The sequence below is a fragment of the Leucoraja erinacea genome, chromosome 32 (genome assembly GCF_028641065.1).
Source record: "Leucoraja erinacea ecotype New England chromosome 32, Leri_hhj_1, whole genome shotgun sequence".
In the NCBI taxonomy this organism is placed as follows: Eukaryota; Metazoa; Chordata; class Chondrichthyes; order Rajiformes; family Rajidae; genus Leucoraja; species Leucoraja erinaceus.
The window spans coordinates 19,687,031-19,706,703 of record NC_073408.1 but is presented as its reverse complement, the minus strand read 5'-3'; the positions used below and the strand labels follow the sequence as shown (position 1 = coordinate 19,706,703).

At 44.5% G+C, this 19,673-nt stretch overlaps 1 protein-coding gene across 2 annotated transcripts in view; it reads right to left on the bottom strand.

Moving 5' to 3' along the window:
• The window catches only part of fez1 (fasciculation and elongation protein zeta 1 (zygin I)), a 55,087-nt gene extending 47,131 nt beyond the window's left edge, over positions 1–7,956 (bottom strand). Inside the window, exon 1 of one of the 2 annotated variants that reach the window (XM_055660848.1) lies at positions 7,534–7,956. In XM_055660848.1, the coding sequence (XP_055516823.1) occupies positions 7,534–7,877 (344 nt within the window). In that variant the 5' untranslated portion in view covers positions 7,878–7,956. The remainder of the gene's footprint in view (positions 1–7,533) is intronic. The other variant, XM_055660847.1, reaches the window with a different exon arrangement.
• Between the last annotated feature and the right edge of the window lie 11,717 nt (positions 7,957–19,673).

Sequence of the window (19,673 nt, the reverse complement as noted above, 5' to 3'; positions counted from 1 at the left end):
CACATGGGGAAAGCTAATACTAATACTTCCTACTAATACTACTGCACAGTCTGATGTTACAATTCTTGCTGCTTATGAAGCAAAGAGAATTTTCTGATCTGTGACCTGATCTGATTTTGAAAGCAATCAAGGTTCAGTACCATAGTTGGATAAAATATCTATTTCACATCGAGGAACATTGAATGAACAGAGCTCTCCACTTCTCCCTTGATGACTGGATCTCACCAGGCTGCTGGAAACAAGTGGGAAATGAATTGGCTGCCCAAACTAACTAAATAGTTAAACTAACAAACCAAACTAACTAAGGGTGGGAGGGTGGACACAAAATACTGGAGTAACTTAGCGGGTCAGGCAGCATCTCCGGAGGAAAAGAATAAGGTGATGTTTCAGTCGAGGCTCTTCATAAAACTAAAATTAGGTGGGAGTAGGAGCCTGCACCGCCATTCAATATGATCACTGATCAAAGTATCCCGTACCTGCCTTCTCTCCATACCCTCTGATCCCCTTAGCCACAAGGGCCACATCTAACTCCCTCTTAAATATAGCCAATGAACTGGCCTCGACTACCCTCTGAGGCAGAGAGTTCCAGAGATTCACCACTCTCTGTGTGAAAAAAGTTCTTCTCATCTCGGTTTTAAAGGATTTCCCCTTTATCCTTAAGCTGTGACCCCTTGTCCTGGACTTCCCCAACATCGGGAACAATCTTCCTGCATCTAGCCTGTCCAAACCCTTAAGAGTTTTTGTAAGTTTCTATAAGATCCCCTCTCAATCTCCTAAATTCTAGAGAGTATAAACCAAGTCTATCCAGTCTTTTCTTCATAAGACAGACTTTTATGACTAGCTTGCGTCCTTCCTCCAGCCTCCTCAGAAAGACTTTAGTTTATTATTGGTCACAGACCGTACCAAGGTACCAGTGAGAAGCTTTTATGTTGCGTGTTCTCCAGCTAGCGGAAAGACTTTACATGTTGGAGATCCACTTCTGGGACCAGCACGCAGAGGGTCACCTGTCCTGGGCACCATCTTGCGAACAACCTGGCCGAGCTTTTGAAAATTGGTTCTCCTTCCTTTACGTGAAGATGTCAAATTTCATCTGATGTTGTTTTGCTATTTTAACGGCACAATACAAATCTTAGCTGTGAAGATGAAAGCCCGAAAATCTGGCAGCAGAGGTACGAATGACTGGATAAAGATTCCACTCATGAATAATGAACAGAGTCTCTTTCACCTTTGGCAACATTTTTGCTTCAGGAGGTTCACATTGATTTCGAAGAGCAGGGTTGACGATGCTGCATTTGCAGTTAATAAATGGATCGCAAGCGGAAGAGAAGAAGCCCTCTTCAATTAATTCACCAATTTTTATTCCCATTGAGTGAAGGTTTGGCCTCTTATATACCTGCTGTAGAGAATTGAATGCACACTACATTGTTGAATTCAAAAGTAAAGGCACAGATGGAATGTGGGCAAAGCGAATTGAAATAATATAAAAGGGACAAAGCTTATTTGTTCAGGCAACATCACTCTAATATCAAGGTGCATGGTCACTGAAATAATCTATATCTTATGTTATTCCAAATAATCGAGGCAGGCGCCCCGTATAGGGACAATTTCATCTGTCTTGTTGGAGGAGCAAACAGGTTTCAAAGAATTATTTAGGAAATGAAGTAGGTTTGATGTGGAGCTTGGCTGAGATATGTGGGAGTCAATCAGCATGTGTAGATATGTGTATTTCTGCAACATTGGTTTTTTTAGATTCTGACTGAGAGGGAAGCAGCTTACTCCCCTATTTCTTTCAAAAGTTGTTCTTGGGACCTTCAGTTTTGTTTAGTTTACTTTGACGATACAGAGTGGAAACAGGCCCATCGGCCCACCAAGTCCATTCCGACTAACATACACTAGTTCTATCCTACACATCTAGCGACAATTTACAGAAATCAATTAACCTACAAAGCCACAGGCCTTTGAAATGTGGGAGGAAACCGGAGCACCCGGAGAAAACCCGCGCGGTTATAGGGAGAATGTACAAACTCCATACAGACAGTTAGGGTTGAACCCGGGTCTCTGTAAGGCAGCAACTCTACTTCTACGCCACCGTGCTGCCATTTGCAAGGGCAGAAGGTGCCTCAGTTTAACCAGGTGATATTTGTCAGCACCTTCTGGGAACTAGTAATGTCCTCGCGGTTTCATTCAAAGATGAACCGACTGCACAAATTGTAAATGAAACTCGGGACATTGCTGCACAACACTCCAGTTATTCACCGGGTTTATTGATGGAGTCATTTTAACCCGGCTTGGCATGGAGATAACCTCAGCAACAGACAGAACACTCACTTTAAATCCCCTTAATCTTACTCGACACTAACTTAAATGGAGAGTAAATGTAAATATAATGCAAAACCAACTCTACACATGACCTTCACCAGTTAGTTACAATTTCCCCCACGAACACTTAAATGATGAAGGATGTGCATCAATTTATTTCACACGTGGTTTAAAGAGGAAAACATAGACTAGCAAACAAAAAACAAACTTTACTTTTGGCACTGAGAGATCTACTTTTTACATCATAGGTTGATTTTGAAGTATAGGGGCTATTAAAAACATGGACAAATTGTGCATGTTTAAGAAAGAACTGCATATGCTGGGTTTCGTCCCGAAACGTTGCCTATTTCCTTCGCTCCATAGATGCTGCCTCACCCGCTGAGTTTCTCCAGCATTTTTATCTACCCCAGATTGTGCATGCTGCCTGTATTGGGAATTGTTGGTCAGGAGACCTAATGAGAACTGTTTAGTTTGCTTTAGTTTGGAGGTACAGCATGGAAACAGGCCCTTCAGCCCGCCGAGTCCAGCATGATGTCCATCAATCGCCCGTTTATACTTAGTTCTATGTTATCCCACGTTTTCATCCAATCCTTACTCCTTGGGGCAATTTACAGAGGCCATTTAACGTACCAACCCGTATGACTTTGGGATGTGGGAGGAAAGCGGAGCTCCCAGAGGAAACTCACGCGGTCACAGGGAGAACGTGCAAACTCCATACGGATAACACCCGGCATCGGGATTGAACCCAGGCCTCCAGCAATGTGAGCTATCAGACGCACCACCCTAAACTGGAGTTCTTGAAATAGTTTGGGGTTTTATACAGAGCCCCTGGCAGAGGCAGGTGTGCCTGTTTTTGTGCCTCCTTTGAAAGATGTCTTCTATGACCACACAGCTTGGCCTTAACAACTATCAACAACTAGACAGTGAGCCTGTGCTACAATCTACCTCACTGGAGACTCTTGGACTTTACTGGACTCTATCGGGCACTAAATGTTATTCCCTTTATCATGTGCCTGTACATTATGGATTGCTCAATTGTAATCATTTTTATGCCAACTTGTTTGCACACAACAAAAGCTTTTCACTGTACCTCAGTACACATGACATTAAACTAAACTAAACTAAACAGTATACCCAATAGCAAAATCTGGCATTGGATTCAAATCTCTGAGTTAAGGAAATGAAAGCTGCCAACCAAGCCAAGCCAGTTCATGATAGATGATATGTAGATAATTGCAGATTTTTGTTTGAAGTGATGTTAATGCTTGCTTAATTCAGGAAGCACCAGACCAATTATTGCATTGCCAGGAACCTTCACATAATCAGAGTATTGATCATTTTGAATTTGATTGCAGGAGTTGAATTTGCAAATCACTTTCCAAAATATGCTAAAGTAATGATGTTGCTGACTCCAACACTGTTCCATGCCCCATCTCCCCTGCACAAGAGTCGTTTAGGTTAGTTTAGTTTAGAGAGACAGCGTGGAAACAGGCCCTTCGGCCCACTGAGTCCGTGCCGACCAGCGATCACCCCATACACTAACACTATCCTTCACACGCTCGGAACAATTTACAATTTTACCAAAGTCAATTAACCTACAAACCTATGCGTCTTTGCAGTGTGGGAGGAAACCTGAGCACCCGGAGAAAACCCACGCAGGTCACGGGGAGAATGTACAAACCCCGTACAGACAGCGCCCATAGTCAGGATCTAACTCGGGTCTCTGGCGCTGTAAGGCAGCAGCTCTACTGCTGCCCCACCATGTATCACTACTATTATTATGGCGTATTATTACACCATAGTATACACCAAACTATTTTCCCTGTGGATCACATTCCTCAAGATGTTCCACAGACTACCTGGAGTACTCCCATGTTTCACAAGCGGAAGAACTGATTAACAAAGAACATTAGATCCCGGGCTTCATAGACAAGCATTGAGTATAAAAGCAAGCCGATTATGTCAAATCTTTTAAAACATTAATTGAAGGTCACAATTCAGGTATTGTGTCCAATTGTGGCCATTGCTCTTTAGGAAGGATGTTAAGGAGCTGGAGAGAGTGCAGAGACCTCTTACCATTTATTCTACCTAGGATCCCCAGAGTTTTCTATATATACCATAGTAAGTTTCCCTCAGTACCATCTTCTCCAGCCGCACCTTTACTCAATGCTACATTTTTCAAGTCCCAGCAACAGTCTCTACCCACAAATGTGATAAAGGCATACACAATGACAACAGATTTATTGAGATAGAGAATGCGAGAGGGAAGAGCAGAGGAGAAGCTCTTCCCTCTACCAAAGAAGTCAAGACCGTAGATTTAAAAGATTGGTCAAAGAAGCAAGGGCGAGATGTGAGAATGTGTTTGTTTTTAACTCAGCAAATAATTCGAATGTACAGACAATGTGACATAGAAACATAGAAAATAGGTGCAGGAGTAGGCCATTCGGCCCTTCGAGCCTGCACCACCATTCAATTTGATCATGGCTAATCATCCAACTCAGCATCCTGTACCTGCCTTCTCTCCATATCCCCTGATCCCTTTAGCCACAAGGGCCTCATCTAACTCCCTCTTAAATAAAGCCAATGAACTGGCCTCAACTACTTTCTGTGGCAGAGAATTCCACAGATTCACCACTCTTTGTGTGAAAACAAAATGTTCTCATCTCGGTCCTAAAAGATTTCCCCCTTATCCTTAAACTGTGACCCCTAGTTCTGGACTTCCCCAACATCGGGAACAATCTTCCTGCATCTAGCCTGTCCAACCCCTTAAAAATTTTGTAAGTTTCTATAAGATCCCCCCTCAATCATCTAAATTCTAGCGAGTACAAGCCGAGTCTATCCAGTCTTTCTTCATATGAAAGTCCTGCCATCCCAGGAATTAGTCTGGTGAACCTTCTCTGTACTCCCTCTATGGCAAGAATGTTTTTCCTCAGATTAGGAGATGAATGCAGATTCCATTGTGGGTTTCAATGGACCATTTTTTGAAGATAAAATAAATTGCACGGCTATGGAGAAAGAGTGGGTAAATAAGGCTGGGCTATATTACATTAGCAACACTATACTGCACTGATTTGATGGACTGAATGGCTTCCCTCTTACGTGTAACAAATCTGCAATTGGACCCAGGGCAATACAAATTAAATTGACTGTGGGTGGCATCATCGTAGGGAGCTGCCTTTGTCTTGTACTGACACAGAGCAGACATAATGATGTGCCCACACGCGCTCAATGACATGACCGCACATACACCTGCAGGCACACAACATGACACGTTTCTGCATTACCAGAAGGTCACTTTATGTTCCTAAGTTATAGGAGCAGAATAAGGCCATTCGGCCCATGAGGTCTATTCCTCCAATCAATCATGGCTTATCTTTCTTTCCCTCTCAACTGCATTCTCCTGCCTTCTCCCCACAACCCAATATGTGTACTAATCAATAATCTATCAGTCTCCGCCTTATAAAGATCCATTGACTTGGCCTCCACAGCCTTCTGTGGCAAAGAATTCCACAGATTCACCACCCCTTGACTGAAGAAATTCCTCATCACCTTTCTAAAGGAACACCCTTCAGAAGCTACGGCCTCTGGTCCTAGACTATCCCACTTGTGGAAATATCTTCACCACATCCACTCTATCCGGGCATTTGAGTTGTCTTTGTGCAAAGGGACTCAGAGCAACCATGACAGCCTTACTCCAGCATCAGGTATTCCACAGGGGTATGCACGCGTGGAATGATGGGACTCAGTGCTACACTCAGTGATGTATTTACCCACTGAACAAGGCAACGACAGTTCCTCTCCATTCCCACTAATTAGAGGCATCTGAATATGAATACATCAAAGGGGCAGACTGCGACATGCCTGAGACTGAAGGTACGGATCTCCCACTGAATGTGAATGTAGGGCACAACCTGTCACGTGGATTAACTGCGTCCCGGCATCTTGTGATCGCAGTGCACTTTCTCACAAGAATGCCAGCCTTTTTGCCGAGTCCACACTTGCAGAACCTGCCCTCTATGTCCTTATGACAAACTGCTGCCCCTCTCCCTGCCACTCAGTCTGAAGAAGGGTTTCGACCCGAAACACCACCCATTCCTTCTCTCCAGAGATGCTGCTTGTCCCGCTGAGTTACTCTATCTTTTTGTGTCTTCAGTGTAAACCATCATCTGGAGTTCCTTCCTACGCAAAATCCAAAGTGGTGGCCAACATGATCTCATGGCAACCAAGTCACCTCAAGTGGATAGTAAAGACATTAGTCTTTCATCGGTCCCAAAAAGCCACCCATTCATTCTCTCCTGAGATGTTGTCTAACCCGCTGACTTCCTCCAGCTCTTTGTGTCTATCTTCGGTGTAAACCAGCATCTGTAGTCCCTTCCTACACAGTCCCTTCCTAGTCTTTCAGAGTCATTGCTGGGTTTAGCAGTTAAATAAGCTGAGGTCTGGGCTTAGCCTTTATAACAGCCTGGTGCAGTAATTATCTGTGAAACGTCTCGCTCGATCTCTCTCTCTCTCCCTCTCCCTCTCCCTCCTCCCCCCCCCCCCCCCCCCCCCCCCCCCCCCCCCCCCCTTCTCCCACTCTCTCTCTCTCTCTGTCACCTCTCTACTTCAATGCATTATCACTACCCGCATGGTTTCCAACCAGAACTGTTCAATCAATCTATTTTTTCCAATAAATTACTAAAAATACATTCTGGAAACCGGGAGTTTATTGATATTGCCCACAACCAAATATTTCAACTGAAATAAACTTAAATCTCATCGCAATGATGTTCAGGATCAGGATAAATAATAATAATAATAATAATAATAATATATATTTTTTAATGCATTCTGGTGTTCGGTTTTTAAATCCTTTTGCTTTCTCTCGGTGGCGTGTAGGTGATGTGCCGACTGTTGGGTCACAGTGAAAACACATCTAACAAAAGATATCCATGCAGACCCGCGGTTGCAACGCGCACAAGCCCCATTCTTACATAAAGCAGAAAACCGCTTCATTGAACCCAACTCCCGGGATGAATCGACAATGAATAAGATTAATTCATTCTCAGGGAGATTGAACAATAAAAAAAAACCCAAAGCGGCGTGAATATCGATTCAGTATCATGCCTTGTGGCGATGAATGGAAACACAGACTTCACAATTTCAGTCTCACTGTTCATTGTAAAATGTGTTTGTCGCTGAGATGTGTGTGTGTTTTTTTTACAAATCACTTACTCGTCATCCCTGATGAATTCTTCCTCTTCTATCGCCGCCTGCTTTATCACCGGGGCCAAATTCTCCGTCTTCTCGTTGTAATTTCGGAAGCAAACGTTGAGCTTCTCATCGAAGTCGTTGACCAGGTCTTCCATGGACTTGAAACTCATCATCTCCGTGGTGAAATTGTCCAGCTCGCTCAGCTCCTCCAGGTGCGAGATCCCTGCCGTTCTCACCGACCCCAGCTCGTTCAGGTTCTCCTCTTCCATCGGCTGCTTCTGCCGTCCCCGTCCCCCGGCTCGCTCGGGCTTCAGCTCGTAGAAATCCTGCCATTCCTCGTCTAGGGTGACCAGCGGAGCTGCCATCGCGCCCGGGATGCGAGAGGCGAGCGCTCGGAGACTGCGGAGAGACTGCGCATTGAGCAAGGTGAGATCATCACCGCTCCACCGGGAGGAGAGGAGAGCAGCGGAATCACAGCACAATCCCACCCTCTCCCCGCCCCCCTCCCAAAACAAAACCTTCCTCCTCCCTTGTCATCACGACAAAGAGGAGGCCTTTCGGTCCGTCGGCTCCATTCTAGCTCACAGCGAAACAAATACCATTGGTTCCAATGTGTAGGAAGGAACTGCAGATGGACTCAAAACGCTGAAGGGTCTCCACGCGAAACATAGAAACATAGAAATTAGGTGCAGGAGTAGGCCATTCGGCCCTTCGAGCCTGCACCGCCATTCAATATGATCATGGCTGTTCATGGCTGAAACATCACCCACCCCTTCTCTTCTGTCCCACTGAGTTACTCCAGCATTTAGTTCCAATCTCCTAATTTAATCAATGGTCATTTATTGTGACACGTTGCCAGAATAATGTGCAGGAAGGAACTGCAGGTGCTGGTCCACCCCGAAAATAGAAGATAGACACAAAATGATGGAGTAACTCATGAGGGTCAGGGAGCATCTATGGAGAAAAAGAGTTGGTGACATTTTGGGTTGGATCCCTTCTTCAGACTGAAAGTAGAGGTTGGTGAGAATAAATTGGAGGCAAGAAATGGCGATAGTGGCGCTTAAGAGTCTTTTAAGAGTCTTTTAGAAAGGCACCTGGATATTCAGGGAATGGAGGGATATGGATTTTGTGCAGGCGTTGGTATCATGTTCGGCACATATATTGTGGGCTGAAGGGCCTGTTCCTGTGCTGTACGGCACTTCACTCCGCCCTCGACCACCTCGACAACAGAGACACTTACGTAAGAATGCTGTTCATCGATTACAGCTCAGCATTCAACACCATTATTCCATCAAAACTGATCACCAAACTCGGTAACCTGGGCATCGTCCCCTCCCTCTGCAACTGGATACTGGACTTTCTAACCAACAGACCCCAGTCTGTTAGGTTAGACAAGCACACCTCTTCAACCCTCACCCTGAACACCGGCGTTCCACAGGGCTGTGTGCTGAGCCCCCTCCTCTACTCCCTCTTCACCTATGACTGCACACCTGGACATGGTACTAACACCATCATCAAGTATGCAGATGATACAACGGTGATTGGCCTCATCAGCAACAACGATGAGTTGGCCTACAGGGAGGAGGTCCAGCACTTAGCAGCATGGTGCGCTGACAACAACCTGGCCCTTAACTCCAAGAAGACCAAGGAGCTCATTGTAGACTTCAGGAAGTCCAGAGGCGGCACGCACATCCCCATCCACATTAACGGGACGGAGGTGGAATGTGTTTCTAGCTTCAGGTTCCTGGGAGTCAACATCTCCGATGACCTCTCTTGGACCCACAATACCTCTACTCTGATCAAGAAGGCTCATCAGCGTCTCTTCTTCCTGAGGAGACTGAAGAAGGTCCATCTGTCTCCTCAGATCCTGGTGAACTTCTACCGCTGCACCATCGAGAGCATCCTTACCACTGCATCACAGTATGGTATGGCAACTGCTCTGTCTCCGACCGGAAGGCATTGCAGAGGGTGGTGAAAATTGCCCAACGCATCACCGGTTCCTCGCTCCCCTCCATTGAGTCTGTCCAAAGCAAGCGTTGTCTGCGGAGGGCACTCAGCATCGCCAAGGACTGCTCTCACACCAACCATGGACTGTTTACCCTCCTACCATCCGGGAGGCGCTACAGGTCTCTCCGTTGCCGAACCAGCAGGTCGAGGAACAGCTTCTTTCCCGCGGCTGTCACGCTACTCAACAACATACCTCGGTGACTCACAATCACCACCCTCCCCCCGGACACAACAACTCACCAACTCATTAGTGGGAACATTTGTTCGTTCCGCCGAAATCTAATCTATTTCGCCTGTCTTCAAGGGAAATGACGATAAATTGAATCGTGCGTTGAATCCGAATGTGCTCTCCATACACTGAACAAAGACTCTGGAAAGAAGGGAAGGCAAATTCCACAACCTTCCTCATTGAAATCTGAATCAGTGGGGAATCTGAACGCATGCAAGGTGGCTGGGGGGGGGGTCGTCATGTTCAGGTCATTGTAATCTGTTGCAAAATTATCTCCACCTGGATGCCATTGCAGGGTTAAACAAAAAAGGGGGCCATTGGGGAGATTTACATTTTTTTTACACCAATGAAGGATGTGCCCTTCCGCCTGAATCACAGCGGTCTGAATGTTGCGAGTTTATCAAACATTTTGCCAAGGCTCCTGGCGTGGGATACGTCAATAGAATTCCAGCCTTGGTATTTGAAGAAATGAATGAAGCATGCATTGAATCAATTTGAATATTACGTGAAAAGTGTCAATGAATGAATGAGCAAAAGATTAAACATATACCATACAAGAACTTGATGGCTCTTCCCAGCCCGTGCAAGTGACCAATAAACATATACAGTGACAGTTAAGAATGACATACATAACAACATTAACAGGATTATAAAAAAAGCATATTGGAGTAAACATGTTGATTCAAAAGAAAAATACCAGAGCAATGGGAGGAACAGATTTTTGATCGCGTTGAGTCAGAGCTGACTCTCACTCATGGAAAAAAGAGCGTGGATTTATGTCTGGGGCTGTGGCAGCTTTGCCGTACAATCCGGGGTCGGCCCAAAAAAGTGGTCTGACACTACGTCAACAAGAGATCAGGCAAGAGTGTGGGGGGGAGAGGTTAAAAATAATCTTTGACCATCATCTCATGACACAGACAAAGATCACTGCACAGTGGATATGTGGAGCAATACTGAACATCTACTCTCCCAAACCCAGAAGTTCAGAATGTGTTTATAATTGACGTGGGTGCAAGGTGACACAAAACAACTTGCATTTAAGTTTGACCTTTAATTTTTTTTAAAAGCGAGAGAGACCAAGGAAGAAACAGGGAGAGTGTTATCAAAAAAAAGTTGACAAAAATACCCAACCCATAAATAATCGGTGTTGATACCCATATCCATTCCCCCCTACCACAGTTGGCAAACGTCGCTTCCTCAACAATGTACTCCAAAGCAGTTCAATCATATTCTATGTCGCTCTTCCAGGAACTGCTTCAGTTGTCCTGTCCAAATCCAAGGGCACAATCTGTTGAATCTGCTGCTGCTCATTGTGTAGACCATTCCTGTCAATCAGTTCATTCCACCCTTGCCATTGCAGGTGCGCTGGTCCATTGGTGAGTACTTTGGTTTCAGACCCATCAGTCCCAAAGGTGTTGCAAACTGGGGGTTGGTTAATGACCACTGAATTGACAGTTTAAGTGAGTAGTAGGATTCTAAGGGGAGTTTGAGGACATATGGGGAATGAGTGTATAAATTAGGGGCCAAGTATGGGGGGACTTCCAATTTGAGTGTATAATGAATTTGACTTGTGGCATGGTTTTACTCGTCCCTCCCGCTAAGTCAACAAGAAACATAACAGTGGACAGAGTAGCATGCTGGAACAGATACATCTCTGGAGTAAACAATGGACCGACCTGGAGGTAGCTAAAATATAAATCTAGAGGTACAATTTGAGGGAATAGAGTAGGATAGATACGAGCAGAGTCCTTTTCCCAGGGTCGGGCAAGTCAAATACTAGAGTCCATAGATTGAAGGTGAATAGGGAAACATTTAAGTAGATTTGCGGGGCAAATCTTATAGACGAGAGTTTTCAAGAAGGAACTGGGCAGATGCTGAAAATCGATGGTATACACAACATAGCTGGAGAAACTTCAGCGGGTGAGGCAGCATCTATGGAGCGAAGGAACATAGGCAATGCTGAAGGATACCTGAAGAAGTTTTTTAGACCCTGAAAACATTGGAGAGTGTCCTTCAGCCATAAGTTGACCTTCCACTCCATAGGGGCTGCCATGCTGCCCACCCGCTGGAAGTCCATTCTCCAGCATTTTGGTATACTATCGCTGCCTCACAACGGTCCGGCAGAGGCATTGGTTGCCTGGAACGCACTGCTTGGGTGTGGTGTAAGTAGGCACAATAGCAATGTTTAAGAGATATTTAGACGGACAGATTTAAGAGGTATTTAGATACACGGACTAGCAGGGAATAGAGGAATACGGACCTCATGCAGAGAGATAGGATTAGTTAAAACAATATACACCGGGGGATTTGGGTGTAGAATATTGACTCCTATGCTGTATTCTATGTTCGCTGATTTTAAGTCAAATGTAGTATGTTCAAACCCCAATGCATCCAGAAGAGACACACACAGAGTCCGTTCATCCGGGATCCCCCAGCAAATACTAGAGTACATAGATTAAGGTGAATGGGTATTTTAAGTAGATTTGCGGGGCAAATCTTATAGACAGAGAGTTTAAGAAGGAACTGCAGATGCTGGAAAATCGATGGTAGACAATAATGCTGGAGAAACTCAGCGGGTGAGGCAGCATCTATGGAGCGAAGGAAATAGGCAATGCTTCGGATCTGAAGAAGGGTTTCGACCTGAAACATTGCCTATTTCCTTCGCTCCATAGATGCTGCCTCACCCGCTGAGTTTCTCCAGCATTTTGGTCTACTTTATACACAGAGAGTATTGGTTGCCTGGAACGCACTGCTTGGGTGTGGTATAAGTAGGCACAATAGCAATGTTTAAGAGATATTTAGACGGACAGATTTAAGAGGTATTTTGATACACGGACTAGCAGGGAATAGAGGAATACGGACCTCATGCAGAGAGATAGGATTAGTTTAATATACCACCGGGGTTGATGTAGAAATTGAATCCTATGCTGTATTCTATGTTCGCTGATTTTAATATCAAAGTAGTATTTTCAAACCCCAATGCATCTCAGAATACCACACAAGGGGAGGTAGTCATTGGGATCCGCATAAACTGGTCAAAACCAACAGAGTGAGTACTTACTAGTTGTGATGCTAAGAATAAGGATAAAAAATGTTAGAACACAGGGGAGAAGGCAAGAGAATGGGGTTGAGAGAGAAAGATAGATGAGCCTGGATTGACTGGAGAAGTTGACGCAATGGGCCAAATTAATAATTCTGCTCCTATGACGTGGACTTATTGAGAATGCCAAGAGCACCTTGGAATAAGAATCTCCAGAGCACAGATAATCAGAATCATCGCTCACCTCGACCTAACGACCTTACGACTTTGTGACGACCATGCTGCGAGTATGAGTCAAGGGCAAACTCGGCAGAGGTCGTGAATTAGGTCGGGATAGTGGGACATGCCCTTTAAAACCCCCTGTCCCACTTAGGAGACATAAACAGCAACCTCTGGTGACCTTGCCCACCACCCAAGGTTTCCATGAGGTCACCGGAGGTTTTGGTCACTCTCCCTAATGGTCGAAAGTGGTTTCCACGTGGTCGAGGCTTCATCTAGGTTGCTGCTATTTTTTCATCATGTTTAAAACCAGCCTCGACTAAAAATAGGTTGCCGTTTTAAAAATCGATAATTTTTTAGTCGCAGGTCTAGTCGAAGCCGGTTGCGACGCTAGTCAAAGGTAGTCAAAGGAGGTCGAAGGAGGTTTTCTTTATAGTCGACGAAGGTTTTCAACATATGCGTGGGAGGTGGTAGGAGGTTGCAGGTCACCTCGATCTTGATTTTTGTTTGGGTGGCAGGCAAGGTCACGAGAGGTTGCTGTATGGGTCTCCTAAGTGGGACAGGGGCTTAACTGTGCTGCCCTAGATTGCTCTCTTGTGCCTCACGGATTGTAATTGCTCCACAATTGGTGACACCAGTTCAGCAGCAATAACATTGAGCATTTGTCGACCTTTCATACACTTCACTGCTCTGCTACACCCATCTCTTCATTAAACCCATCACTTTGACCAATCTTCTGGTCATCCGTCCTAATACCCCAGTGTCAGATTAATTTGATAATCCTTTAGGAACTGTCTTTATACTTCGATAAGAGCCTTTAAAAATGGAAGTTATTGTGGCTTTGGATTTTCAGGCCCACTTTATCATTGATTGTCATATGTACTCGGTTTAAGTTTATTATTGGGTCATGTACCGATGTACAGTGAAAAGTGTTTGGTAATACCATACATGGATACAGTCAAGACAAACACAAGTACAAAAGGTAGAGCAAAGTGAAAGATCCAGAAAGCAAGTCATAGTTCGCAACGTTGTAGCGTAACAGTTCCCGAGAAAAAACTCTGGGAGGTTGGTTGGAGGATCGGGACCGCACCCCCAGCATTGGGAATGAACTGTTCCAAATTACATTACCCGCCTACATTACCCAGTCTGAAGAGGGGACCCAACCTGAAACATTCAGTCTGGAGAACAACCCCGACCCGAACCGTCACCTTCCATGTTCTCCAGAGATGCTGCCTGACCCGTTGAGTTTCTCCAGCATTTTGTGTCTAGCTTAGAATTAATCTTTGCCAATATTGCAGGTAGGTAATGTAATTCCGAATAGCTCTGCCAAAAGCCAGGGGTGTACTCCAGCACTTTGTGTCTTTCTTTAGTAAATCAGCATCTGCAGTTCCTTGTTATTTCAATACTAAGCTGTTGTGCTTCCAAACGTACAACCTACACTGTCACAGGAGGCACATTATGAAAATGGTATATTTGAGAGAGTAAGAGTGTGAGCCCAGTGTGAATGAAGGAATGAATGAATGAATGATTGAATGATTGAATGAATGGATGAATGATTGAATGATTGAATGAATGAATGAATGAATGAATGAATGATTGAATGATGGATATGAATGAAGGTATGAATGAAAGAATACTTTATTGCCACATGTGACAAATCACAGTGAAATTCTTTGCTTACAGACGCAAGGTATGCAAATAGTCGCACATAAAGGGCACTTACAAAGTTACAAAGTACCCTCACGCTAGGTCCCCCTTTGTTCTCCCTCCTCCTCTCCCCCTCTATCACGGAGGTCCCCCAATGCTGAGCCCTTCATTGTTCGTCCCCCTTGGTCACGGCGATCCCCCCCATGCCGGGTCCTCCTTTGTTCCTTCTCCCGGCAGCGGCGTCCTCACTTCCACATGGTCCGTCCTCATCTGTCGGTCGGCGCCATCATCGACCGCCGCACAGACCTCTCCACTATCGCCGCTGGTCCCCTTCCGGACGCCTCGGTGGCGCCGATCCAGGCCCCAGCCGCGGGCTCCATAGACCCAGGGGCCATTGGCCGTGGCCTTCGTAGACTCGCGAGGCTCCAGCTCCAACTTTCCGGGTTCCGAATTGCGAGGTTTCGGCCTCGACATCTGCCGCAGCAGGTTGGAAATGAGACATTGCAAAGAAGACACACCTTTCTGCTTACTAGGGTCAATGACTTGCATTCAGAAGAATCTGTTGCTCTCAAACATGACGAGAAAAATGGTGAAAACACTCTCCAGGTTTGGCAACATCTGTGGAAAGAGAAACAGAGTTGACAAAGTCTGATGAAAGGCGTATGCCCTGAACTGTTAAAGAAGCGTCTCGTCCCGAAACGTCGCCTATTCCTTCTCTCGATAGATGCTGCCTCACCCGCTGAGTTCCTCCAGCATTTTTGTCTACCTGAACAGTGTAGCTCTGATTCTCTTTCCACAGATGCTGCCTGACTTGTTCAGTGTTCCCAGCATTTCTTTCATGTCTTTCTTTCAGCATCTGTAGTTTTTTGGGGGTTATTTATCATCTCTGATGTTTCAGCAGATAGAGGGGAGAAAAAGTTCTACATTACTTTATGGTTGTAATTTGTCCCTATATCCTTGTAGATCAAATCCTTGCAGCGTAGAAAATCTTCAATACCGCCCCACGCCAGACCTCTCAGTTACCCAAAAAATAAAAAGAAGAACATACTGTTGACTATGTGTGAGAGATAGATGTATTATGTATTAATACATGTATTAATGTATTATGTTTAAATCCAGGCACTCCACTTGCAGAAGGATAATAGCTTCATAGATAAAATACAGAGAAGATTAATTGGGATGATGTTCAGAATAGGATGTGATTTCTTCTTCTTAAAGAAGGATCAGGAATCCTTCAGGTTTTCAAAATCACAGTGAATTGAGTAATTGTTCAGCAAATGCCCTCATACTGAATTAACATTGAAATAACACTGAATGCACATTACTGAAGTGCTGGTAAAATTTTCTTCATAGCAAGGGTTATTGTAAAAGTGAATGATTTACCTAAGACAGAGATTATAAGATCATAAAAAACAGTTTGCACGGAAATAGCACTTTTATCACTGTAAAAGGGAACCCTGACACATTGACTTGAACATAAACAGATTTTTTAAAAACAGCTTTTTTATTGAAGGCCTTGGCCTTAGCTAGTCACAGAATGCAATATTGGTCAAAATTATGGTCAGAGAAACATCTAGAAAAGGAGGAGATGGATGAGGAGGCAGAGACATTTTAGGTTGTAAGCTCTGTCGACCTTAACTTTTAAAACCCCTGTCCCACGATGCTAGTTCACCCAAGAGCTCTCACGAGTTAAAAAAATAAATCAAACTTGTGGTACTTCATCACAAGTATTTTTTACCCTTGGAAATTTTTCACACTATTGAAAAAAACGTCACGAGTTTCCGCGTTTCACGAGTACCTACCGTTAGCATTACGAGCCGCTACGAGACATCCACGAGCTCTGACGTACCCGCTATGTGCATTCTACGTACTTACCACGAGTTTGATTTTTTTAAAACTCGGGAAAGCTCTTGTGTGAACTCGCAACGTGGGACAGGGGCTTAACTCTGGGTGGCACAGTGGCGTAGTGGTAGAGTTGCTGCCTTACAGTGCCAGAGACGCAGGTTCGATCCTGACCACGGGTGCTGTCGGAATGGAGTTTGTACGTTCACCCTGTGACCATGTGGGTTTTCTTCGCATGCTTCAGTTTCCTCACACACTACAAAGACGTACAGGTTTGTCAGTGAATTGGCTCTGATGAAAAATTGTAAATTGTCCTGAGTGTGTAGGATAGGGCTAGTACGGAGATTGCTGGTCGGTGCGGACTCGATGGGCTGAATGGCCTGTTTCTACACCATATCTCGAAAATCTAAAGTTTAACGTTGACAATAGTGGGGTGACGCCGATTGGAGAATTATGTTGGAGGAAGAATAAAGTGTTCACAGAGAATTTCAAAGCTAGGTCGGTAGTTAAAAGAGAACAGGAAAATTGATTGAAAAAAATATAAAGGCCAGTAACATGGGATTAAAACAGTAAACCGCGTATGGCATACTAGCACAGACCTTCTGGAAAATCTAATTTTGTAAAATGCAACTTGGCAGATGGCAAGGTTGCAGAATATAAGAATATCATATATTTAGTCACAAAATGCTGGAGTAACTCAGTGGGTCAGGCAACATCTTCAGAGAACATGGGTAGATGACACTTTTGGTTGTGATCCATCTTCAGACTTTCCAGAAATATTGCCTGACTTGGTGAGTTACTCCAGCACTTTGTGTTTTTCTGTGTACACCAGCATCTGCAGTTCCTAGTTTCTCTATATATTTAGCTACTGTTTGTACTTCAAGCAAAACACTTTTCCTTGGGCTTCAATAATTTCAGACAAGCACCATTTCCTGACTCCCCTTGATTTCTCTCTTCCTCTTTTCTTCTGTGACATTTGATTATAAGGTCATAAGTTATAGGAGCAGAATTAGGCCATTCGGCCCATCAGGTCTACTCTGCCATTCAATCATGGCTGACCTATCTTTCCCTCCTAACCCCATTCTCCTGCCTCCTCCCCATAATCCCTGGCCTGTACTAATCAAGAATATGTCAATCTCTGCTTTAAAAATATCCATTCACTTGGCCTCCACAGCCGTCTGTGGCAATGAATTCCACAGATTCACCACCCTCTGACCAAAGAAATTTCTCCTCATCTCCTTTTGTTCTTTTATTTATTATTTATTATAATAAATTATAATAACATTTATTTATTATTTATTATCAATTGCTAAGCTTGCTTCTATCGATTGATAAGAAACAATAAGTGTCAGTGTCCGTGTTCAGGGAGGGGGTGAAGCATGTTCCAAACTGGTATTCAGCAACCCCTGCAGGACAGTGTATGCAAGTACACGACTATTGATTTCCGCTTTCTCTTTGTTTTCAAGTTAGTTTAGATATACGCCGTGGAAACAGGCCCTTCGGCCCAACGAGTCCGTGCCGACCACCAATCCCCATACATAAGCCCTATTCTGCACACAGGGACAATTTTTACCAAAGCCAATTAACCTACAAACTTGCAGGCCTTTGGAGTGTGGGAGGAAACCAGAGCAACTGAAGAAATCCCACGTGGTCCCCACACACTGGGGGGAGTTTAAAGCAACTAATTAAACTACCAACCTCCACATCGTTGGGATTAGTTTAGTTTAGAGATGCAGCATGGAAACAGGCCATTTGGCTCACTGAGTCCACACCAACCAGCAACCACCCATATCCTTGTCAAGAAGGGCAATTCACAGAAGCCAATTAAGCTACAAACCTGCACGTCTTTGGAGTGTGGGAGGAAACCAGAGCACCCGGAAAAACCCACGCGGTCACAAGGAGAACGTACAAACTCCGTACAGACAGCGCTCATAAACAGGATGGAACCCGGTTCTCTGGTGCTTCTTTTTCATCTTCCGTGTGGCGGGCACAGCCTAAAGTTGTTGGACAACTTGTTCTATTTGATCTTCCGTTTGGTCTCTGGTGCTGTCAAGCAGCAATTCTACTGCTATGCCATCATGCCTGTTATCAAAAAACTATATTGAAAACATTGCTTCTGTGAGCATTCAGATTTAGGAATATTATAGCAAGGTGGGCAAACAATGTTGGGCTTTCATGGAAACTTGTGTTTTTGTGGAGTGACAGAATTATATTGTTTAAGAAGGAACTGCAGATGCTGGAGAATCGAAGGTTACACAAAAAAAGCTGGAGAAACTCAGCGGGTGCAGCAGCATCTATGGAGCGAAGGAAATAGGCAAAGTTTCGGGCCGAAACCCTTCTTCAGACAGAATTATATTGTTGGGTATTTTATAATTACATCTAATTTGATTTAAATTCATGGACAAAGAAATTGCAACAATACCTGTGGCCCCTGAAAGTGGCAACACAAATATATAAGGAGCTGAAGAAAAGTCTGACTTCAGACCCAGTCTGAAGAAGCGTCTCGACCCGAAACGTCACCCATTCCTTCTTTCCAAAACAAATCGGAGTGAAATCTCAGTGAAAGGCACTTTTTCTGGACTTTTCCTGGCCTCGCACAGGCCTTTTGGGCCAAAATGCTCCACCTAGGCTAACACGGGCATTTTGGCCAAAAGGGGCTGGTTTCTGGGCTAATAGGGGCCTTGTTGATCGAAATTAGTGGTTTCAGGTAAGCCAAAGGTGGCTGGTAGTTGACTCATTCATGGCTGGTGGGCTGGCAGTTCACTTCACGGCAAGTCAAGTCAAGTCACGTCAACCACAGTGAGTACAGGGCCAACAATCCATTTCAAGTCAAGTCAAGTCAAGTCAAGTCAAGTCAAGTCAATCAACTTCAAGTCATTTCGGCCCATCAGACCTGTACTAGCACAGGAGTTCAAGTTCAAGTTCAAGTGAGTTTATCGTCATGTGTCCCTGATAGGACAATGAAATCCTTGCTTTGCTTAGCACACAGAACATAGAAGGCATTTACTACAAAACAAAACAGATCAGTGTGTCCATATACCACAATATAAATATATACACACATAAACAAATAAACTGATAAAGTGCAAATAGCAGACAATGGGCCACCAATAATCAGAGTTTTGTCCGAGCTTTATCAAAGGAGTCTCTTCGGCCCATCAGTAAGTATTCCCCCTG